Source organism: Elgaria multicarinata, chromosome 5 (assembly GCF_023053635.1).
Source record: "Elgaria multicarinata webbii isolate HBS135686 ecotype San Diego chromosome 5, rElgMul1.1.pri, whole genome shotgun sequence".
Lineage (NCBI taxonomy): Eukaryota > Metazoa > Chordata > Lepidosauria > Squamata > Anguidae > Elgaria > Elgaria multicarinata.
The window spans coordinates 22,145,086-22,169,833 of record NC_086175.1 but is presented as its reverse complement, the minus strand read 5'-3'; the positions used below and the strand labels follow the sequence as shown (position 1 = coordinate 22,169,833).

The 24,748-nt window shown below is 41.0% G+C and overlaps 1 protein-coding gene across 1 annotated transcript in view; it reads left to right on the top strand.

The window, feature by feature from the left end:
- The window catches only part of MYCBP2 (MYC binding protein 2), a 165,405-nt gene that overhangs the window by 75,094 nt on the left and 65,563 nt on the right, over nt 1-24,748 (top strand). Inside the window, exons 38-50 of the mRNA XM_063126029.1 lie at nt 124-266; nt 2,204-2,304; nt 3,958-4,176; nt 5,263-5,488; nt 6,153-6,271; nt 8,790-8,877; nt 14,201-14,250; nt 15,750-15,922; nt 16,431-16,575; nt 17,653-17,865; nt 18,779-18,834; nt 19,627-19,742; nt 21,089-21,186. Coding sequence (XP_062982099.1) covers nt 124-266; nt 2,204-2,304; nt 3,958-4,176; nt 5,263-5,488; nt 6,153-6,271; nt 8,790-8,877; nt 14,201-14,250; nt 15,750-15,922; nt 16,431-16,575; nt 17,653-17,865; nt 18,779-18,834; nt 19,627-19,742; nt 21,089-21,186 — 1,747 coding nt within the window. The remainder of the gene's footprint in view (nt 1-123; nt 267-2,203; nt 2,305-3,957; nt 4,177-5,262; nt 5,489-6,152; nt 6,272-8,789; nt 8,878-14,200; nt 14,251-15,749; nt 15,923-16,430; nt 16,576-17,652; nt 17,866-18,778; nt 18,835-19,626; nt 19,743-21,088; nt 21,187-24,748) is intronic.

Below are 24,748 nucleotides of genomic sequence, written 5' to 3'. Positions count from 1 at the left end.
GATGCTTTTAAATGTGATATATCCTGTTGTATTGTTTGAAAAACCTAGTACTTTTTTCTTTGTACTAGCATATTTTACTTAATGCCCCCATGAACTTTGTGGCTTAATTGTTCCATTTTCCAGAAGTGAGTATGATGGTGATCTACAGTCCCAGCTCCTGAGCAAAGCCAATGAAGAAGATAAAAATTGTAGCAGAGCACTTTCTGTCGTGAGTGCTGTGGTGCGAGCTGCTAAAGACCTTTTACACAGGGCTCTTGCTGTAGATGGTAAGAATATGTTACAGGAAGGGCTGTGTTCCCCTTATTCAAAATTCATTTCTGATAGTGAGTTTCTGTACTGTGAATGTTTGCCCTTTAGATCTTCACTCACTTTATAAAAGGGTTGTATGCTATTGTATAGTTACACTGACAGTGTACAATTATAGCAGAAAGAGAGATAACACCCAAATGTTGTATCTTGTTTCATGGTTTTGATAAATGTGAAATCTTATTTAGTCTGACACTAGTACTTCCTGCAAACCTCTGTGTGCATTGAGAGTGGGAGAGGTCTCTGCCCACCCCATTCTGCATACAATTTAATGATTGAATCAGGAATGTTAAATCAGGAATGTTTTTCCTCCTAAACCTTCTCCTCATCTCTCATTCTCTCTTACTGTCAATGATGTTACGCTTACTCCGGTCAAGGAAGCTCGTAGCCTTGGCTTTATCTTCGACTCCTCGCTCTCCTTTATTCCTCATATTGAGGCAGTAGCTAAATCTTGTCGATTTTTCCTGTATAATATTGCCAGGATTCGATCATTTTTGTCTGTCCCTTCTGCCAAGACGCTTGTTCATGCACTGGTTATTTCACGGTTGGACTACTGCAACCTTCTTCTCTCTGGCCTTCCTTCTTCTCACATCAGCCCGTTGGTTTCTGTTCACCACTCTGCCGCAAAGATCATCTTCTTAGCACGCCGCTCCGACCATGTTACTCCGCTTCTGAAATCTCTTCATTGGCTTCCAATTCACTTCAGAATCCAATATAAACTTCTCCTGTTAACCTTCAAAGCTTTTCACGGTCTAGCTCCTTCCTATCTCTCCTCTCTCATCTCACACTATTGCCCCGCTCGTGCTCTTCGCTCCTCTGATGCCATGTTTCTCGCCTGCCCAAGGGCCTCTACTTCCCTTGCTCGGCTTCGTCCATTTTCGTCTGCTGCCCCTTACGCCTGGAACGCTCTTCCAGAACATTTGAGAACTACAAGTTCAACCACAGCTTTTAAAGCTCAACTAAAAACTTTTCTTTTTCCTAAAGCTTTTAAAACTTGATGTTGTGCAGACTTCTACTGTTACTTTCTACTGTTAGTTTTTCCCTACCCTGTGCCTGCTTACCCTTCCCTGTACCTGTTGGCATTCTCTTCCCCTCCTTATTGTTTTACTATGATTTTATTAGATTGTAAGCCTATGCGGCAGAGTCTTGCTATTTACTGTTTTACTCTGTACAGCACCATGTACATTGATGGTGCTATATAAATAAATAATAATAATAATAATAATAATAATAATAATAATAATAATAATAATAAACACAAACCATTATCATCTGTATGCATGGGAGGAGTGTGCAACCTCTAAAGTAGACCTCTGCCTTCAGGTACAGGCAGAGATAAGCAGCATCTGAGCACAGGCCTACAGTCTGCCACATAAAGTGATATAGGCATTATACTATTAGGTAAAATAATTATGGCTTTAAGTAAAGATATGGAAATAGTGTAAAACTTAAATAATAGCTATAATCCATAGGGCATGGTCCAGCCACATTTGACTGTTATTTCAGTACTGTTGACGAGAGTTCCCTTTGGGCCTGTTCAGATGACACCCTAAGCCATGGTTAGGCCATTAATCCTTTTGCAGTAAATGGTTAGTGAGCGTATTTAAACCATGGTTGTGTAGCTACTATGGTTAGGAATGATTCACACGACACACTAAGTCATGGTTCACATGACACACTAAGCCATAATGTTTAGCTCAAAATGCTTAAAAGCCATGGCTTAGCATGTCATCTGAACAGCATGTCATTGTAATCAGTGGAACATAAAACATTTAAACCTGGCTCAAATGAATAAATTAATTGTTTTGCTGTGTCTTAACTATTTCAGTGAATAATGGAAAATGACTTGTATTTTCAAAGAAGTCTTTGTAATGATCTTTGGGTTTGTCTCTTTTAGCTGATGACATTCCGGAACTACTCAGCTCTTCCAGTCTCTTTTCCATGCTCCTTCCTCTTATCATAGCCTATATAGGGCCTGTGGCTGCAGCTATTCCTAAGGTAAGTTCTTTGAAATCTCGATTGGTTTAATTTTTTAAGACTATAAGACAACTTCCTTTGTGTTTACTCATGGAACTCTGGATTGTATTCACGTTCTAGTACTCTAAGAAGTTACCTTGAAATGGTTAGACTATCTTACTTTTAGAGAACATCCATTATGGTTTCTTGTGGTTTGTGGTTCACCACATTTATGTTTTGATCATCATGTGAAGGATGCTTGAAAGCTTCAAAGTTGAAACTCAACTGCTGCATTTGTTCTAGTAGAACTCTATAGCTCTTGTTAAGAATTGAATGAGCAATTCTGGATAAGTTAGTTATTAGCTGGTGTCATGCCTCCACTGGAGGAATCCTCAGAGGAAGAGCTGGATCTCCCAGAAATTGAGGATACCCCAGATCAATCACTGTCACCTGACCATGAGGAGCCTGGGCCCTCAGGGGAGATGACCCACCACATGTAAGCTTGACCCTTGCCCATCTTGGCTAAAATGATCTAGCAGAGGTGGATTGATTGGGTGGGTCCAGGGGGTGGGAAATGCCTCACTCTGTCACGGGGTGGTCCCTCCTGCCTTGAGAGAGGCTGTAGTGCACCCTCCTGAAGAGGAAAGGTGCTTGAGCGTGTGGTGGCTGGGCAGCTTCAGATGTTCTTAGAGGAAACTGATTATGTGGTTTCAGACCAGGGCACAGCACTGAAACAGCTTTGGTTGGTCTAACTGTCGACCTACTCCAGGTGAAAGACAAGGGGGCGTGCTACCTTGTTGATCTTCCTAGGTCAACAGAGTAGCTTTTGATACCATTGATCATGATACCTTACTGGATCAGCTCTGTAAGATGGGAGTAGGCGGCACTGTGTTACAGTGGTTCCGTTCCTACCAATTCCAGAGAGTGGTATTCAGGGATTCCTGTTCCACCCCATAGCTATTAAGCTGTGGGGTTCCACGGGGCTCTATTCTACTCCATGCTGTTCAACATCTTTATGAAGCCACTGGGTGAGGTCATTAAGGTTTTTTGGGTTGGGTGCCATCAGTATGCTGATGATACTTGGCTCTATTTCTCCTTGTTGGATTCAGCTGGGGTGGTAAAGGTGCTGGACCAGTGCCTGGAGGCTATAATGGGCTGGATGGGTGCTAATAAACTGTAGCTGAATCCTGATAAGTCAAAAGCTCTGTGGATTGGTGGTTCCTGAATACGGGAATTGGGTAAGCAACCTGTTCTGGATGGAGTTGCACTCCCTCTGAAGAAACAGGTGCATAGCTTAGGAGTACTCCTAGATCCATCCTTGTCACTAGAGGCCCAGGTGGACTCCGTGGGCTGGAGTACTTGGGGTCAGCTTCAGCTGATCTGAATGTTTTAATAAAATAAATAAATAATAAATATATCCTGGAAAGAGGAACAGAAAGGTACCAAGTGTTTATAAAGCTGTCTAGAAAAGATATTGACTCATCCTGTTGTTGACACACATTCCTTTCACTTGACATTTTAGTATCAGTGTCATCAGATTTATTTAGGAATATGCGTATATTTTTATACTAAACATCAGGATTAAATAGAATTAATGTGAATTTAAGAATATTAAAATGGAGCACTGTAATGTATCTTCGGAGATGTATTTTAGAGACATATTTTCAGTTTTTCAAATACTTTGTCACATTACAGGTTGCGGTTGAGGTTTTTGGCTTAGTTCAGCAGCTGCTTCCATCCGTAGCCGTTTTGAATCAGAAGTATGCCCCTCCTGCCTTCAATCCCAATCAGTCTACAGACAGCACCACAGGAAACCAACCTGAACAAGGGCTATCTGCTTGTACTACCTCTAACCACTATGCTGTCATTGAATGTGAACACCCCTACAAGCCAGCATGTGTTACTCACTACAAGGTATGTACTATTCAAGTCTGTACCAGTTTGCCCTTCCTTAAGCATTTTGTTGACTGTTTGATTCTGTTGCGAAGCATGCCATTTTAATTTGATTCAGCAGCTACTTCAGGTGTTGTGTAAAGGGGCAAAGAATGCAGCATTTGGATACTTAAACAAAGTCCATGTTGCAAATACCTTAACAGTAAGCAATGTGGTGCTATAAACAAGCAATATATTGTTTGCCTGAGGAATTGCAGTTTAAATACATATAGCAATCATTATTGTTCCATATATTAAATGCTAATATAGATGTTACTGGTGTTCGTAACCTGACCTAACTGGTTAGGGTACTTTCTCTTAGATTTTTGTCAACTAAGTATTCAGCTCAGCAGATCTAGAGATTTGTCCACCTCTATGCTTCTTGAGAAAAGGACTATAAAAATAAATAAATTATGACACAGAAATCCAAACCCCGTCCTCAGAATGAATTATTCAGAAACGTATGTTTACTTAATTCATTCAGTTGTGTTTGTAATTTATATTTTTGCTTCTCCTCAATATTCAACTATTGGGAAACAATAAATGTGATAAAGGCGCAAGGAAGCAAAGGTGACTTGAGTCATTGTAGGTTGTAAAAGGTAGTAGGACAATGACATGAAATTGTAAGGCCTTGGTAAGGATGGTGGATGGAATTGTTGTTCAGAAGTGTGGCTTTCTTTCTTGATTAGGCAGTTTGCTTGTCTTCTACACCCACAGATCATCATCTTAATATAACTGGTCAAAAATATCTCACTTTATTGAGCAGCTGTGCAATTTATTTATTATTACATTTATAGACGCCCCATAGCTGAAGCTGTCTGGACGGTTTACAGAATTGTAATGGACTGTATATAGCAGGCATACATCTTCCATTCAGCCCCCCCCCCCCCCTCACTCATTTCAGAGTTTGGTAGCAAATCTATTTCTATTCCAAATGTGTACTAGGATCCTGATTTTTGAAGATGCCGCCTGATACCGAATGTAACTCAGTTGTGAACCAAACCACAGCCAAACAAATGTCAATTAAGAAAGAGAAAGGGACATTAATTCCCCCCTCCTTTTGCTCAGGTGACTTTTCCAGAATGTGTCAGGTGGATGACAATAGAATTTGATGCTCAGTGTGGAACTGCTCAATCAGAGGATGTTCTTCGCTTGCTCATTCCTGCCCGAATCCTCCAGAATTCAGGGTTTGGACCAAAGCAGACTTCTGTTCATGAGAATCTTAATTCATGGATAGAACTGAAGAAATTTTCAGGCTCATCTGGGTGGCCAACTATGGTCCTGGTGTTGCCAGGTAAGTACAATTTTTAAAAAAATGTATAATGGTTGGCCAGAATTGACCTAAACTGTAGTCTTAGAAAATAAATTCTCTTCTTTCAGCAAGATGAAAATTATGTAGACTTTATGAATGTGGGATTTTTAGGAATGAAATGGTGTTGTATGGTATTCTTTGTGTGTTGTTTCAAAAGGCATTGATTTGCTTAATGAGTAAATATTTGAAATACGGAGCTTGGGAAGCAATGACAAAATCCAGCTGATGGTTAAGTGGTTGAGTGAATACATAAAATCATGTTGCTTAACTACTTTTTCATAGATGAAGATTGGATGTTGTGCTGCAGTACTCATTCTACTTTTAGTCCAGAATCATATAGTTTGGAGCATGTGGGTGGGCTCTGGGCGGTTTTTGTGAACCGCCCAGAGAGCTCCGGCTATTGGGCGGTATAGAAATGTAATAAATAAATAAATAAATAAATAGTTTGGAGCATGTGGCAGTGATAGTGTGTTCCAATGCCATGTGCTATTCTAGATCAGTAGAGGTTAATTACTGGGGAAAGAATAGCATGGATATTAGATGGTGTGTGGAATTTGGATAAATAAGCTTACACGTTACTGATTTTTACTGTAGATGACTTGTTGCCCATTTTTGTTGCTTCATTAAATCTGTTACTTCATCTTAGGTAACGAGGCACTCTTCTCTCTGGAAACTGCATCAGACTATGTGAAAGATGAAAAGGCTACTTTCTATGGTTTCAAGTGTTTTGCAATTGGCTATGAATTTAGTCCAGGGCCTGATGAGGTAAATATAAAATTAAGTCTTGCAACCTTTTAAAAAAATAAATCTCAATTTTTATCTGCAGATTGACTGTATTGTTTTAGTTCTATTTTAACTTGAAAAAAGGAAAGGAACCTCTCGTGCAAGCACTTGAGTCATTGCTGACTCCTAGAGGGACGCCTGCTTTCGCTGACGTTTCCTTGGCAGGCTGAACATATTGTAAAATACATGAATGTGGGGTCATTCTGAAATGAATACATTTCCTAATTTTTTCTTCCATATCTGTAAATGTGAGTCCAATTTCATCATCACAAATGGTTTGAGGCTTAACTGTTAATACAACTCTTTGGACTTTTTAAAACGTTAAATTTATATGCCAGTGTTGTGGGGGGAAATCCCATCAATTCCCCCTGTAGCTCTGTAATCTTCATTCTTTTCATACCAGTTTTCCGCATTAAACCACATCATCTTTCCAAGTCAGTTCTGACGCACCAGTTGAAGACCAATAGTGTAACTTCATCAAGCATAGCTGGGAAGTGAACAGGATTCCGTCTTTAAATTTTCATTTAATTTATTCAAGACCAGGCAAGCTGTCCTAGAGCAAGCATTCAAAGAACAAGGCACCACAACTAAAATTGGCCTTTTTCTGGTCATGTTTGGATTTTCCTGAAAATGCAAGGCGACCTGCAAAAAGGCCTTTCATCTCTCAAGCATATGGGCAGTTTCATGTGGGAGGAGGCGGTCCTTCAGATATAGAGCCTCCAAGCCATTTAGGGATTTAAAGATAAGCCTCAGCATTTTGAATTGTGCTCTAAAATAGACTGGCAACCAATTGCTACACTACTTTCTTACATGCTTTCCCAGCCATGGTTTGCACCCTAGTAGCTATTTGGACTAACTGAAGTTTCCAAGTAGTCTTCAAAAGCAGTTGCATGTATAATACATTGCAACAATCCAATCTGAAGATTACCAGAGGAGGGAAAACCATAGACAAACTGTCTCTGTCCAGGAGAGGTCACAGCTAGTGCACCAGCTTTAGGTGTTGAAAGACATTGGATGTCATGATAGACCTACTTGGGCCTCCAATGAAAAAGCTGGATCTTCCAGCACTGCCAGATTGAGACCCTGATCCTTTAGGGCAGTGGTTCCCAAACCTTTTCAGGTCACTGCCCCCTTGGTTCCACAAACTCATGCCCAGCGCCCCCCTACCCTACGTTATAAAAATCATTATTCAGAATAGTGGTTTTCAACAACCCACTAAGGAAGATAATAACAATAAAATTCAAAACTGTAACAATTAATTGAATATTTATTCAAAATCCAATTAATTTTTTTAGTTTATTCAATTAAGCATAATTGATGAACTTAATCCAGTGATATCATCTTTTCAAAGTCTGATAGTCATTTAGCAAGAATATCAGATATCACATTTAGTAACTAGGGTAGAGTACCTCACTATTCTGTAAATCCTTAATGTGATGGATGGGCTTGATGAAGGGATACCAGTTTCCCAATGTCTGGTTTAAAGTCACTTTACAAGAGTCTTAAATCACCACGTTTAGTAATCTGGAGTCAATTTCTTTGCTTGGAGAGAAGTAGGCAGACTGCACTAAAACCACATTTCACCAAATATGATGTTGGAAATGCAACCAGGAGCTTCTGAAGCACTCTCCACAGTGCAGGATAACGATCAGAAATTTCCTTCTGTAACCCAAACTGGTACGGAAAAGACCACCTCAAGCGCCCCCCTGCCGTCCGCTTGCCTCTTAACTCCCCCACATGCAATCCCGCCCACTTTGGGAACCACTGCTTTAGGGGGAGAGCAACTCCATCCACTGGAATACTGCTTCTCCACTCTGATGAACTATATCTTCCAAGTGTTACTCCATTTTATCAGAATTGGGCTTCAGTTTATTGGTCCTCCTCCAGTCCATTATTGTTTTCAGACACCAATTCAGAACTTCCACTGCCTTAGCCGAATCAGATTTTTAAAAAGGATTCCGCTTCATCCGAATTCAGATGGTCCCTCACTCCAAATCATCAGATAACCTCACTCAGCTATTTCATGTAGATGTTGAAGAGCATGGGACAGGGGGTGAAACCTTGTAGGGACCCAGTAGCATAAAAAACCTCTGGGCTGAATAGTAGTAGTCGCCTAGATGGCAAGGCCGAGGCTTTTTTCCAGTTCATTTACTCATTGGATCAAATGCAACACTTGCCACCAAATTAGGCTTCTGGGCTTTTAATCACTGTTTCCCCAAGGTCGTGCAGTCTGCATTTCACAGCCCATTACACTGCTCTAGTCAAGGCTCCCTTATAAGTTCCCAAAATGAGGCAGTGGTGAATTTCAGGAAATGGTTCTGTTACTTGCACAATGCTTGCATTGCCAGATATAGACTAATTAGAATGTGAAGGTTGATAATGGTTTATACTTTTCATTTAAGTGGTTTAATTAAGTTTGTTATGAGGTTGAGAAGGTGAGGGAATTTGCTGAGCCCCTAAAATCACATTAAAAAGTCTTGTCTGTCTTATTTATTTTAAGGGTATCATTCAGCTTGAGAAAGAGTTGGCCAATCTAGGAGGTGCATGTGCTGCTGCTTTGATGAAAAAAGACCTGGCACTTCCCATTGGTATGTCTCGCTCTCGCTCCTTCAAAGGGTGTCAGTCGTTGTAGGATTCAGAACAACATTTACAGCATGTGCTTTCGCAGGGGTTGGGGATGTGATCTTAAAGATAACTGTCTCAAACCAGAGTGCTTTTTAGATATACTCAGGGGCTTGTGCATACTAAGCAGGATTTTTGTTTTATGAAATATCAGTTCCTGATGCCAAAACACAAACTACTTTTGAGATTGTCCCAAGCTTCAATAATAATTCCCCATGTGGCATGAAGGGCTGACTCTCTTGATGACAGAGAGCCAATAGTCCTGCTTGGCGTGTGGAGCAGCTTGTGGATTGTGGCCAGTAGACTTAGTTTGCCAATTACTTCAAGATGGTCGATACTGAATTTTTAAAATTATGACATATTACAAGCTCACAATATTTTTCTGAAGATACTATCTTGCGAAACATTTATATTAAATGGTGTTTATCCTTTTTTGTGTGTCTTGACCTAGCAGGACTGAGAAAAATGGCTGACTTGTGCTTTTCTAGTAGGCCTACCAGTGTAATACCCCCTCTTTCTTATTTATTTATTTATTACACTTATATACTGCTCCCATAGCCAGGGCTCTCTGGGCGGTGTACAGAAATTCTAAAATTGAGATAAAAACAAGTATACAAAATTTAAAATTCTAAAACACAGAACATACACACATAAAGCATTAAAAACCGTTAAAAAAAACTAAACATGTGGGTGATTAAGATGTGCTGCCATATGCCTGGGCAAAGAGGAAAGTCTTAACCTGGCGCCGGAAAGATAGCAGTGTTGGCGCCAGGCGAGCCTCGTCAGAGAGATTGTTCCACAGTTTGGGAGCCACCACTGAAAAGGCCCTATCCCTCGTTGCCACACTCTGAGCCTCTCTCGAAGTAGGCACCCGGAGGAGGACCTTAGATATTGAACGTAGTGACCGGGTATATTCACGTCGGGAGAGGCGTTCCGTCAGGTATTGTGGTCCCCAGCCGTGTAAGGCTTTATAGGTCAAAACCAGCACCTTGAATTGGGCTCGGAAACATACAGGCAGCCAGTGCAAGCGGACCAGAGCAGGTGTTATATGGCCAAACCTTCTGGTTCCCGAAATCAATCTGGCCGCTGCATTTTGCATGAGCTGCAGCTTCCAAACAGTCTTCAAAGGCAGCCCTACGTAGAGCGCATTGCAGTAATCTAACTTGGAGGTTACCAAGTTAGATTACTTGGTTACCTTTCTTGGGTTCATTCATTTGAGTTTGCATGTGGCTTCACTCTATGACAAGTAACTTTTCCCCAGAAGAGTCGGCCTTTCATCCCAATAATTTTGAACAGGGGACAGGGACCTCAGGAGTTCTCTTGTGCATATAAACAGATGGTTCTTAGGCGCCACCTAGTAGTTGAGGCCTTTCCCGCCCTTTTGGCTCAGTTTTGTGATTTTGCCTCACTGAAGTGGTCGTGTATCCACTCCTCTATGTTCTTCTGACTCAGGCTTCCCCCCACTTCCCAATTTTCTTCCTAACTTTTGCCTGTCTGTACTCTTCCCACCCGTCCCAATTCCTTTTTCAGAAAAAATAGTAAAAATATTTATTTATTTATTTATTGCATTTTTGTACCGCCCAATAGCCGAAGCTCCCTGGGCGGTTCACAAAAATTAAACCCTTTCAAAGTATAAAACAAGCAGTATAAAAACATGATATAAAATACAATATAAAAGCACAACCAGGATACAAAATACAAAAAGAAAAGCCCTCAGGGAGGAACCAGCCCTCATCACCTGCCTTCCTTTTCATTTCTCTCCTCCATCTTGGCCAGCCTTTTCTCCCCTTGTGCCTTTGGCTCTGCTGCTTGCTATGGGGAAAGCAAAAAGGAAAGACTTTCTGCCCACAAGTCTCCTCATAAGCCTCAGCTGGCATCCTCCTCTGGCTCTTCACAAGCCACCTCAGTGGCCTCTGTGAGTGAAGGAAAGGTGACAGTGGCAGCCATTACTGGCTCTCCTCCCATCTGCACTGAAGTGGCTAGTCTGCCTACAACTTATACAAAATGCAAGCCTTTCCATAGCATCCAGAGGTCCCTTTTCCCCATCCTTGGGAAAGTTTTCCTCAGCAGGGCTCAGAGTCAGAACAGGTCCCTGCAATGAGAAAGCCCTAGCCAGCCTGGATGTTGGGAGTTTGGGAGGAAGAGGAGGAGTGGGGGGAGTATGAGTCTGGGTTTAAACAGGAACCCAGTTTTTGCTACATCGTCTCCCAGGCAACTTTTCTAGAAATTCCACCTTTGTCGCTGCAGTGCTTAAAGGAGGTTTTATTAGCTGACTTTTCTAAGCATGCTTTGGCTCATTCTCAACCCTTAAACCTTTCTGTGCCTGCTCCAGCTAGAAATGTTGCGCAGCCCTCTGGCTCTCTCTCTCTCAATGCCACAGCAGGCTGCACAGACTCCTTCAGCTCCAACTCAGGACAGGGTTCATTTATCTCCAGATCCTAATGATGTGCCTAGGGGAAATAAAAAAGAAGACATCAGTCCAACCCACATCTGGACTGTCTTAACCCAGAGGAGTATGATGCAGACTTAATTGTCCTAGATGAATAGGAGTGGAGTGATGAGTCCAACCTCGAGGAACCTGATTCTCACGACCTCTTTCAGGATTCCCATTACCGTATTTCTTCGATTGTAAGACACCATCGATTCTAAGGCGCACACTAATTTCAGTACCACCAACAGAAAAAAAAGCTTTGATTCTAAGAAAAAATAAATTTCTTAGAATATCTTTTATGAGTAGAATTTCTTAGAAATTTCTTAGAAATATCTTAGAAAGAGCTGGGTTTTGGTGCCACTGGGCTGGAAGGGGCTTAGGGGTAAGCAAAAAACCAGGCGCTTACCCTCCCAGCTCCTCTTTGCTCGCATGGCTCGCGGCTGCTGCAGGAACTTCCTCTTTTGGAGGCCTGCCTGCACGAGGAGGAGAGAGACCACTGGAGCTGGAGCTGCCGCGTGAGAGCAGCTTCGGTGGAGCAGCACTTCTTTAGCCTCTGGGCACAGGTTTTTCCGCGGGCGTGAGGGGTTCCAGGTGGGACGCGCGCTTCCCAGCGTGGCGGCTGGGGGGACGGGACCTGGTGCTTGGGGTGTGTGTGAGCCTCCTGACTCTTGGAGCCGCGTGTCTTCCCGGCACGGCTGACGAGGGCCGGAGCTGCACGGGGCGCGCTGTAGGCCCCAATCAGCCTGCAAAGCAATCTTAAAAAGCCCTGCTTACTCAGCTTTCTAAAAGCAATAAAGCTAGAGAGAATGGATGTTTCAGACCCTTTTTTAATAGGATAGAGTCTTTTTGCATCTACCATATTGCTTCGATTCTAAGACGCACCCCATTTTTAGAGCTGTTTATTTAGGGGGGAAAATGCATCTTAGAATCGAAGAAATACGGTACCTTCCCCTGCCATGTAAATCTATGGCAGCCTTGGCTTTGAATCTTTCAGGGGAAGCTCCTAACCCCTCTACGTCTAGGGTGGCAGCTGTTTGTCCTGATCCTCAGACCAAGACAAAAGTGGTGAAGTTGCTTGCCCTTATCCAAAAAGTGATTAAGGGTGAATTGGATTTTCCATTACAGCACAATAAATCCATCACTATTGCTAACAAACATAATAATAATAATAATAATAATAATAATAATAATAATAATAATAATAATAATATTTCTTACCCGCCTCTCTGGATCGAGGTGGGGTACAACAGTAATAAAAACACCATAAAATACATACAACTAATTCAAACGTTTAAAACCAGTGCATCATTAAAAGCAGCATACCATTATGTTTTAGAGCAGCCCATTATTGATCAGATTAAAGCCCCACTTATTGATGTGCCTGTGGCAGCTCTTCACCCGAAAGATACAGATGCACAGGTCAAGGAAACGGTTGAATGCAAGCTGGATTCTGGTTTAAAAAGAGCCCACGAAGCTGCGTCCCTGTATATTCAGGCAGCAGCTTCCACCTCAGTTTGTGCCAGAGCTTCTCTCCTGTGGTTCAAAGACGTGTAGGAAGGGGCACCCCAAGATCCAGCCAGATTATGTAAGACCCTTCTCAAGATCTCTAGGGCAATAGCCTTCATAGAATCAGAGTTGGAAGGGGGGTATAAGGCCATCGAGTCCAACCCCCTGCTCAATGCAGGAATCCACCTTAAAGCATACCTGACAGATGGTTGTCCAGCTGTCTCATCCTGCCTCCTTGGGACAGAAGGTTTCTAATGCCACTCTGAGTAGATGGCTAAAAGTGTGTATTCCCCTAACTTATTCCTGCCTTAAGTTGTTTCCATCTACCAAGATTTTTGCCCATTCTACAAGAGCAGCCGCGACTTCAGCATTTTCCTTTAATGCTCCAGGGCAGCTACTTGGGCAAATCCTAGCATCTTTGTTAAACATTACAAGACACATTCTATGCCTCTATTGAGGTGGCCTTTGGAAGTCGTGTCTTACAGCAGTGGTCCCCAACCTTTTTGGCACCAAGGACTGATTTCGTGGAAGACAATTTTTCCACAGACCGGGGGAGGGGGTTGAGGGGATGGTTTTCACCCACCCACACCCACCCCAGCATCCTGGCTTCACTTCGGCTGGGCAGGCGAGATGGCGCCCCACGCCCAGGTACGCTGGGGTGGGTGTGGGTGAAAGCAGCTCACCTGTGCGGCCCGGTTCCTAACAGGCCATGGACCGGTATTGGTCCGTGGCCCGGGGGTTGGGGACACCTGTCTTACAGCATGTCCTTCCCAGACATTAAGCAGCTACTACTTTTTGGAATCCTGCCCTACGTGGGGCAAGCTTTGGTATGTCCCACCTGATGTACTCTTTACATGCACAAGAGAAAAGACAGTTGGTCACTTATCCATAAAAGGGATTTCTTTTGTGTATGTAAAACAGTACATCAGGGCTGCGCCCTAGACTCAAATTCCTTTTTAGCTGCTTCCCAAGCCTTGTCTGCAGAGAGTGTGAGGTATCCTGTTTTTCTTGATTGTGTTTTCACTGTTCACACTTATCCTAGTACTTCCTGAGCTTGTCAACAGAAACTGAGCTATAAGGGTGGGAAAGGCAGTTCAAAGCTTTAATTGGAGCAGCGATTTTGCCTGCCCAAAGGCAAAGGTGTTACCTAAGACCCACCTGAGGTACTGTTTTACATGCACAAGGAAATCCCTTTTTCGGATAAGTCTTTTTTCTGACTTCTAAAAATAAGATTAAGGGAAGAGCCAGTTACCTAATTCATTGCATGGAAAGGCTTCATGAAAAGTGCAATATCTTTTTAAAGTGTTAAATTGTTTTTGGATTTCATGACTTTATTTACTGTTTGTAAACAGGTAATGAATTTGAAGAAGATCTTGAGATACTGGAAGAGGCTGCTCTGCAGGTAATGGCTACTCTCCATGCAAAATAAAAATTTAAGGGGCTTTGCGAATTGTCACTAATGATTTCATTTGGTTTGCTTAAGTCTTATAATAAATTTTAAGAAACCCACATTATATTAATGTGTGTGAATTTGTGACCCCTCACACCTGTGAGATATATTAGGCTAAAACTTGCTGATGGTTCATGGTTGCGTGGGAATTTGAACCTATGTTTTTCTAGTCAAAGATGGACACTCTCCACTCTACCAAACTGGTTTTCCACCTCAGTCAAATCTAGCTAGTTGGTTATTTGCTTAGGCAGACCTGAAATTCCTGTCCTTCCAGAGTAAGCGAAGGACCTGGCTGCACTTCTAATAGGAATTCCTCAGGTACTACCCAATGCATTTATTTATTTTATTTATTTAAGATTATTTAATCTTTAATAAAATCAACCCACTCTGATTTTAAACATGCCAAAGGTCCATCAAGTGATTTTACCCCCATCTTTAAGTCCAAGCTGAGAGACCACTGGCAAGAGTTGTGGGAAGACCAGGCCAAAAATAAGGTTTTTAAGCTGAAACAATTACTTCAGCTGTGGCCAAGTGTCAGTCAAGAACTAAAGGAAATTATTCTTGCTTGACTAAGCATTGAGTGTGGAGTCTCTAACCCTCAGTATCTGTTGAATGGAGAGGCCCCACCCATATGCATGCTTGTGTTCCCCTCACTGTTAAACATATCTTACTGGAGTGCATACCTTTCTGCATACCCAGTTCCTGTTCTGAACATAGCTTCACTTCTGGGTGGCAGTGTAGATCTACAAACTTTATTCAGGTTCCTTCCTGAGCTCTATTGCTTCACTGTCCTTTCTTTTTTTTTTTAAAGAGGCTTGAATTATTGTGAACAAGTTACTGATGAAATAATTCTCCTGTATTTGCAGTAAAACTAGTATGTGGTGCAATATGACCTAAAAAGTCACACTGGTTAAGGCATTCTCCCTTTATCCACACAAACAACCTTTCATTTGATTACTCCGATATTCCTTATCCAGAGTTAGTTTTCTTCACTAATTAAATGTCTGTCTTTGTAAGCTAGTCACATATAAATTACTGTGTAGTGCACGGTTGTTAATTAAACTGAGCTCTTTCATTTCATTTATTCATTTATCTTGATAGCTGTACTTTATAAAGGGGGTGCCATCTTCTTGGTTGAACTTCCAAAAGAGGGACGCATAGTTCTGCTCGTTTTTAGGAGGGCTGTGAGAGGGGAAAGTCCACAAGACTCTTAAGCTATAGATTACTGGGAGATAAACATTTGATTTTTGGGGAGTACACCCTTTAATTGGTTTTAATTTTGGATTTATACTATATTTTGCAGTGTAATTATTTATTTGTAAATGTCTATGACTTTCGGGACTTTTAATTGGATGAAAATCTAAAAATAATTGAATTTATTACCAAAGGTAACCTTTTAAAAGGCAATGAAGTTGTTTGGATATAGTTCATATTTTCTCAACCCTAACCAGGTTTGTAAATCTCACTCGGGAATCCTGGGTAAAGGCTTAGCATTGTCTCATTCACCAACGATCTTGGAGGCGCTAGAAGGAAATCTCCCACTGCAAGTGCAAAGCAATGAACAGTCCTTTTTGGAGGATTTCATTTCCTGTGTACCAGGATCAAGTGGTGGACGGCTTGCAAGGTATCGTGATGACTAGTTTATATCCATGACTAATATTAGGTGTTTTCATTTCAAGTAAAGAAATATGGCACACACTATGCTGCTAAAGTTTTTTTTTCTAGAATCCTATGTTAGATACTTTGAAATATGTGTGTTTTCCTTCCATTTATGTTAGTTGTCTTTGGAGCTTTTAATTAGTACAAGAAGGAGCATGATATTTTGATCTTTAGAATTAAAATAAATAAAAATGGCACAAATTCTAAGTATAAATCCAAGCAGGTGTTTTTATCTGTAGACGTGGAAGGAAGACTTTGTTGAAAAGATAAAATAGTATCTTATGTTAACTGTTGTAAGAACATAACATCTTTTCTTGTTCCTCATAGCTTTATCCTGCTTTTTGTAATACATAATTTACATTTTTTTCAAATGTAAATGTTGTAGATGCTTCTCTGATACTAAATCCTCACAAAGCATGATGATACAGAGGGTTTTAAATATAAGCCTAATGATTTTATCCTTCCTGTTTCAGATGGCTTCAACCAGATTCATATGCAGATCCTCAGAAAACATCCTTGATTCTGAATAAAGATGACATCCGATGTGGCTGGCCTACCGTTATTACTGTGCAGACAAAAGACCAGTATGGTGATGTTGTTCACGTTCCTAATATGAAGGTAATATTTGATGAACTCTTGATGACCTTTTAATAATGTAACTGGTAGATTCCCCACACACAGAGTGTGGTGTTTTTGAATTTTTTAAAAAGAAATCTGTACAACTTAGGGCACAATCCTATTGATTGCATCCTTGCTGCTCAGAACCCTCCACACTCTGAGGCTTCTGATATTCCTATGCCCTGCTAGGCTGAAGCCAACGGGGAGAGAGGAGCAGAGGAGGTGATCTTTGCTTCCTTGCCCTCCCGTCTCCTTTATTTTAACAGGATGGTGGGAGGGGAAGGGATGGAGGAGGCTCAGGATATCTCATATCCTGGCCTCCCTGGCCTCCTCCCCTCCCTACTCACTGGAATGCCTCGGTCGCTTTTTAGATCTTGGAGGGTGGGCAGGGGTGTCAGATCACAAACTCTCCCTTCCGAGGTCAGAATGCTGTTTCTGACCTTGGAAGGGTTTTTCCAAGCAATCCTGTGGTCCCTGGGATACTCTCCCAGGGACCATAGGATTCCTCTCTTAGTAAAATACTACTTGATATAAAACTGGCCCCCAAATTATAGTCTTCATATAATTTGCACCCCAACTAGCATATTGAAGTGTAATTCACCATTAGGATAGTGATCAACAATGCTTGCGGTATATATGTCAAGAGTGTTTGTTCTAACCATTTTGGTGCTTGGGAATTTCCTTTTTAAAAGCATTGCAGCTCCTGTGTTTTTAAAAATATGTAAGAGCTTTAAGAAACAATATTAGTTTGTTTATTGCATCTCTGGTTGACAGATAGTTGAATATTTTTTAGGGTCAACCTCCCACGGACTATACAGTCAAGATTTACTTTTCATTGGGGGACTTCATTTTTGAATTTTCTTGATGAAGTCTAAAAAATGAAATTTAGAAGTTTTGCAAATCTGAACTAACCATCATGTTTTTCCTGATCTTTCGGTAGGTTAGTGAAAACAGAATTTCTGAGCATTTCTTCTGAAGATAGAAAGTGAATTTTGAAATATAGGATATATTTCCAAAATAATTCAGATATGTTTAGATATTGCTGGCCATTTTTGAAGTCTTTCATTATATCCTCAGGTGGAAGTCAAAGCAATCCCTGTTTCCCAGAAAAAAACTAGTTTGCAGCAAGAACAGGCAAAAAAACTGCAACGAATACCTGGCAGTCCTGCAGGTGCTGCTACGCCTGGCACTGACATGACCTTCGGAGGGCTTCCTTCCCCAAAACTTGATGCTTCGTACGAACCAATGATAGTGAAAGAAGCTCGCTATATTGCTATTACAATGATGAAGGTAAATTGTGTTATTTAAGTCATAGCTTTTTAAATATTGAACCTCTGAAGAAGAGGAACTTCAAGATTAACTAGAGCCGGGGTGCACAACCTGCGGGCTACATGAGGCCCTTGTCCATTCCTGGTGTAGTTCATGGAACTAGGGGGACCCTGGTCACTTTCTCAGGAAGGAAAAGTCCACTTTTAACTTCAGTCACTGATTGAGGATAAGGGCAAGATTTTCCTAGCTAGTATTAAGAAGGGAATTTACCCTCATCCCCAATCACTTAGCAGAAATAAGAGCAGGTATTCTTTTGCCAGCACAAGCGCTAGCTTGCAGCCTCCGCACACAGTGATCTTGCTGCAGGATCGCTGGGATGCATGGTGAGGTTAAAGTCTCCCCCTTCCCCAAAGTTCTGGCTCCTGCATCCCAGTGATTGTGCTGCAGAGTAACTGGGATGAGGGATGGTGTGTTTGTGTATGAATGTGTGCTTTGCGTCCTTCCCTTCACCCACCAATGCTTGATAGATCCCTCAGTTTAAAACTGGAAATTCTCAGTCCTGTCGAAAGAAAGAATGCTTGACTGAAGTGAGTTGATACGGTGCATCCTCTACTTCCTTACAAAATCATTGAAGTTAGGCGGTATTTCTTGACATTCTCAGCAGACAGGCCAAGGTGTCATGGAGAAAATAGGTTTCTCTTCATTCCAGAGTGGCTGGTCTAGTTATACGAGAGTTGGGAAACAGAAGCATATTAAATAAAAATGGTAGTTGCCCTATAAACACCTTCCCTGTTCAGAATATTCTCTTCAGGGATGGAGCAATTTCATCCTATTTTGGATTGTCTATACCACACTTTATTGCTGAGAAACCAACTTGTAGCTATTGCAATTAGTATTACAACAGATGCAGTTTGATGTGCTCTTTGCTTTATAGATATATGAAAATTATTCTTTCGAAGAGTTACGCTTTGCTTCACCAACACCTAAGAGGTAATAATTCTGTACAAAATGTAAGACATAAAACCATCTTGAAGATTATCTTCTATATAATTTTAAAAAATTGATTTCATGTGTGCACGTGACTTTCTGTTGAACGACAGTACTTTTTATTATTAGCAAAAACCTGTTCAGTGGTTCAGAAAGCACCGTATTTAAGAAAAACAATCTAAAACATGATTTTATTTTACTTGCTTTAAATGTGGGGAAGTTGTATTAAACTTTGTAGCTCAGTGATTGGTTCCCCCTCTATTTTAATTATAACCTTTTCATTTTTGTATAGTTCCCCCCCCAAATGTCTGCATTTATCAAAATGAAGACCAGGATTAAGCTGCCATAGGCTGATTCAAGGGTTTCCACACATCTAGAGGAATTTGTTATCACCGATTGCCTTTTATTTTCTTTTAACAGCAACCTCCATGCTATATCATGAACCATTATTTAAATTCCCCTTAGTTTTAAAATCAGCTTAACATTGGTGAGGGGGTGGGGGCTGTTTGAGGAAAAACCAGTCTAATGTTGGGAGGCATGGAGTTGCACAATTATTGGAATCCCAGCTGAAACTAGCGAAAACATATGCAGAACAGATGCACCAGGAGGAAAAAGGTGGAGATACCCAGAAGGTTTGGATAACTTTTGCAGAGGAGATTGTACTGTATTGTTTGATTTTGTTTATCTGCTATTTCATCATATAGTGCTGAATTTTCTAAGTATAAGCTCAAGACCCTCATTAATGTAGAAGTGGTGAGTGGATAGTTGTGATTTCAATATCCATTTTTTTTCTAGACCAAGTGAAAACATGTTGATAAGAGTCAACAATGATGGTACCTACTGTGCTAACTGGACTCCAGGAGCAGTTGGTCTCTACACCATTCATGTTACAATTGATGGCATTGAAATAGGTACATAAAAAGTCCTCATCTTTGTACAGTAACAAAGTGTTATTAGATTCATAACAGAATGCCCAAAATTGCATATGATGAATCTTAACAAATCTTCTCTAAAGGTTAGAAGAGAACAAGTTTTTATTAAAGACTATTTTCACTGCCCCTTCTTTCTACTTCCAAATTATATTTAAAATACTTGAAAATAAAACATATCAGGAAATCTGGCAGAGCTAATAATTGGAATATAGATTTAATTAACAATGTATACATTATAGCTAATATTAATAGTAATTAATTTTATTTCTATAGTGGATGATTGATCTGCTATACTAGCTTGTGCTTTCTCCCATATCACATATGGAGACTAGGTCCAGCCTCAGCCTTATATAAGTGTAAGATTGAAATGCCAACAACTGAGCCATTTGCTGCCCAGCCCTTGCATGACAACTCAGGTAGAGAATAAGCTCTTCATGATCCTTTGTGAACCGATAGTTTATGCAGTTTCTTCAAACCACATTTTCCCACGTGTATCCTGTTATGCACTTCTGGAATCCATGTTGTGGGAAGCAGCCCTTGAGATCCTTCATAAGGAATTATGTTTATGTATGCATTTCCTCCAAATAGTCTTTGACAGATAAAAGGTTTCATGAAAGCACAAACATTTATTTATTTATTTATTTATTGCATTTTTATACCGCCCAATAGCCGAAGCTCTCTGGGCGGTTCACAAAAATTATTTCTGTCATGTTGTCAAGGCAAAGAAGGTTAATTGCTTGAGACCCTTTTATAATCTGCTCCATTTTCTGTGTTATGGTTTGAATGCTGGATCTTTAAATGCAGTCTTATGTATATACCGTATTTCTTCAATTCTAAGACACACTTTTTCCCCCATATAAACATATCTAAAAACAGGGTGCGTCTTAGAATCGCGGGTGCGTTTCTTTTTTCTTAGAATCAAAGCTTTTTTTCTGTTGGTGGTACTGAAATTAGTGTGCGTCTTACAATCGATGCCGTCTTAGAATCGAAGAAATACGGTAGTTAAGCCTTTATTGATTGATGAATTAAATTAATCTGTTAAGGAACTTCTAGGCTTTTTGTTTTTCTAATGGGTCCTTGTACCACATTGTCTGAACAGAAAATAGACCTTTTGAGAAAATGACATGCGTTTAGATTCAGGAGTCACATTTCTCATGCATGATGTGTATCACAGGTTTATACTGCATTTATACCAGAGAGTCGTGTTCACTAAACAAGCTAGATGCTCACAGCATAATTTTGCATTGCCAAGAACTGAAGTGTGATATGCTTTTGAATGAAACAACTTCCAAGCAGTCATTCATGATAACTTCCTTACTTTACAGATGCTGGACTAGAAGTAAAAGTAAAAGATCCTCCAAAAGGAATGATACCGCCAGGAACCCAGTTGGTAAAACCGAAAGCAGAGCCTTTACCAAACAAGGTATAAGAAGTACAATTATTTTTTGAAATTGAAATGGCATTAGTGTATGTAAATACATTACCTATATTATCTAATATTTTTTAACTGCCAGAGCTCAGAGATTAGAGCATAAGGCTTCAGAAGCTCCCAGGTGAGGTTTTCATCATGCTTATCACCCTTGCTCAGTAACATAATTTTTTTGGCGATCCAGACAAACTCATCTTCCACTTGTAACCTTCTTGTGTTTTCCCACTTCTTCTGTCTTTTCTCTCTCTCCCCCCCCCCCCCCAAAACCCATTAAGGCAGAAAAGATGGAATATCTATACAGTGTCTTTTGATTGGTGGCAGTAGTAGAGCCTCTCCATCTGGAAGCACCTCTAGATACAAGATGGCCATTGCTGAGTTTCTTGATTAGCAATATACAAAGCAACATTATTTATGACCACAAACATTTTAGATACCTATTAGGTGACAGTATTAATTGCAAGATGTTTCCTATTAGGTTTCCTTCTTAAAATATTTTAACCAACAAGAAATTGTAACAACAGCCATCTCCATATATGATTATGACCTCTCAGGCCCTTTCACAAGTTCCAGAGAAATTTGCTGACAATTCAACAGGGAACTGCAGCTAATCCTCACTCTTTGGCAAACATAACCAAATTTATTTTCAATTTTTGTTACATTTTGCATTTTACATTTAGGGGTGTTCTGAATTCATATAAACATACTGGTTATCATAACTGGGTTGTATTTTTTAAAGAAAATATAGTCTTTTATTTTAAAGGCAAGTCAATTTGCAGTCGCAACCATTTGTTGATATGGAATGGAAAAGAAGAACCCAGTCTTGCCCTTAACACTAAAATATGCCCCTTGTTTCAGTGATCCTTAATCCCTTCACAGCTAATCTTAAAAAGAAAGAAAAAGGAGATAGATTGGGACCATGCAGGGAGGAAGCTTTAGCTGTTTGCCCCTACTATAGTCTGAATCTACCATGCCTGCTATCCACAGTGGGAGGAAAAATGTATAACCATAGGGCATAGATGATGATGATGATGATTCCACTCAGTTATCTAACACAGATTCCAGAGCGGTGAACATAGGTATAAACAGTAAAAGAAAGAAGATTAAAAAAGCAAATTAAAATTGTTCAATTTATAAACAAAGGAACCAGAAAAACAGTGGCTAGTCAGTTGAGGAAGGCTTCATGAAACAGAGTTGTTTTTCAGGAGGCACCACAAGCAGCCTAGTGTTGGTGCCTGCCTGACCTCCAGGGGAAGAGAGTTCCATAGAGGAGGGGCCACTACACTAAAGGCTCTTCTCCTGGTAGATTCCAGTTGGTCCACAGGTCCATGTGGAACCACCAGGAACATGCCCTCTGACGACCTCAGTGATCAGGCAGGTTGGTAAGTGAGAAGGTGCTCTCTCAGATATCCTGGTCCCAAGTTGTTCAGGGCTTTGTACACTAGTACCAAAACCTTAAACCTGGTCTGGTACCTGGTCTGGTAGGCAATTCCCTCAGCAAAGGAGTTATATGCTGAAAAGAGGCAGCCTCTAACAACAGCCGAGCTGCTGCATTCTGCACTAGCTCCAGCTTCTGGAACAGTCTTAAGGGCAGCCCCACATAGAGCGTGTTTTAGTAATCCAGTCTTGATGTTACTGATGCCTGTACCACTGTGGCCAAGCTATCCCTGTCTGGAAGAGGCCGTAGCTGGTGAGCCAGCCAAAACTGGTAAAAGGCAATGCGAGCTGCCATGGCCACTTGGGCCTCCAGCGACCATGATGGATCTAGGAGACCCCCAAACTACGAACTGGATCTTTCAGATAGAGAGTGCAACCCCATCCAAAACAGGCAGTGAGCCTATTTCCTGGACTTGGGAACCACTCACCCACAAGGTGTTGAACCTACTTCAGCCTGAAGGCCACATTTAGTTTCGGAGAAGCTCTTGGGGGCTGCATTCCCGTGTTAGTCAGGACCAAAGGCAAAAGAGACAGTGCCAAAATGCAAAAAAATACCACCATGTTTTAGCGTAATGCTCTTACTGCCAGTAACTAAGGCCCTTTCTACACCGGCCTTTTTTCCAGGGATCAACCCTATGCGTCCAAATGATGCACAGGGGATCCTGGGAGCAGGGAGGGATGATCCCTCCATTTCCCCGGGATAACTAAGACCTCAGTTATCCCAGTTTTTCCCACGGTCCCGGGACAATCCCAAGGGCTGCGGGCAGTGTGGGCGCCTGTCCTGGCTTCTTCCCTACTCTCCGCGAGTAGTGGGGGTCAGCAGAGGGAAGGAGCCAGGATGGGAGGAGTCCAGGGCCATTGTGGGGGGGAAGCAAGATTGTGTTGTTTTGGTACTTTTGCGCTGGAGCGCAAATGCACTCCAGGTCCTGGTTGTTATTGTTTTTATAATGATGGGCACGATGTCCCTCCACCCTTCTGGGATGTCGCGTTTCCGTTTAGACACACAGGGACGATCCCGGAAGGTAAGTCCGGGATCACCCCCTCCCTCTACACTCTTAGGTGTAGAAAGGGCATAAGCCTTAGGAGAGGCATTGAAACATTTTAGAATGGGGGAAGGGGAAGCCCATGCAAATCCAAATGATCAGCGTCAGGGAAAGTGGGGTGGGGAGCAGGGTGTGTTATGAATCTGACTTTTGCTGAGTGTTTTCAGGCTACAGTTCCAGTATTTAGGAAGCCTTTGGCTGCCAGTTAGCTACCCACAGCTGATCAGTACACTTCAGGGAAATAATACACCAAAAATTGTTCTAGGTGGATTCAATTTTGGGTTTATACTAATTAGTAAGGGAAATAGGGAAAAACTCTTTTGATCCATTTTTATTTTATTAGAAATATACTTGTAACATCACATCAAAATGTGACTTGCTTAAAATAACATAAAACATTTCTTGCTGTTAAACAGAGCTTCGCGAAAGACTCATAGAATTTAATAGCTTAATAGGAAATAGAGTTTTCTAAACATTTCTTGTTTTAAGACTTTTAGTTCTAATGGCTTAAAAACCAAGTTCAGTATTTAATACTGAATAAGTTATGGAACTGACAAGATACACAATCCTGGTGAGCTACTAATAAGAAGACCACACTCACCCATTCTAAAATCCGCATGTATTTATACCTTTTGTGTAGAAGTTACCTCATAGCTATTACTATCTGCTGTCCCATAAGTTAGGACTCACAGTCGTATTTATCTTATTGTCCTAAAAAAATAGAATGCACAAAAAAGGCTTACACATATTCCTTTGAGACTCGATATGATAAATTTTGTATTGTCTTTGAGAAGATGTCTCATTCAAAATTTGCCAATTAAACCTAAATGTATTCCCCTACCCTAGATATCTGTATATAAACCTTTTTGATGCATATATCTTACACAATGGTTTAGCTCATTAATAAAAGAAAACTTTGTCCCATGGTGGCTTGTTTGATTGGATCTTTAAGTACGCTTCTCACATCATTCATTACTCAAATAACCCTATAGCCAAAATGATAGGGCTTTAACTCGGCATTTTTTCTTTGGATACTGTCTTTCTCTTGACAACTACTTTTTATGCCAGTTACACAGCAT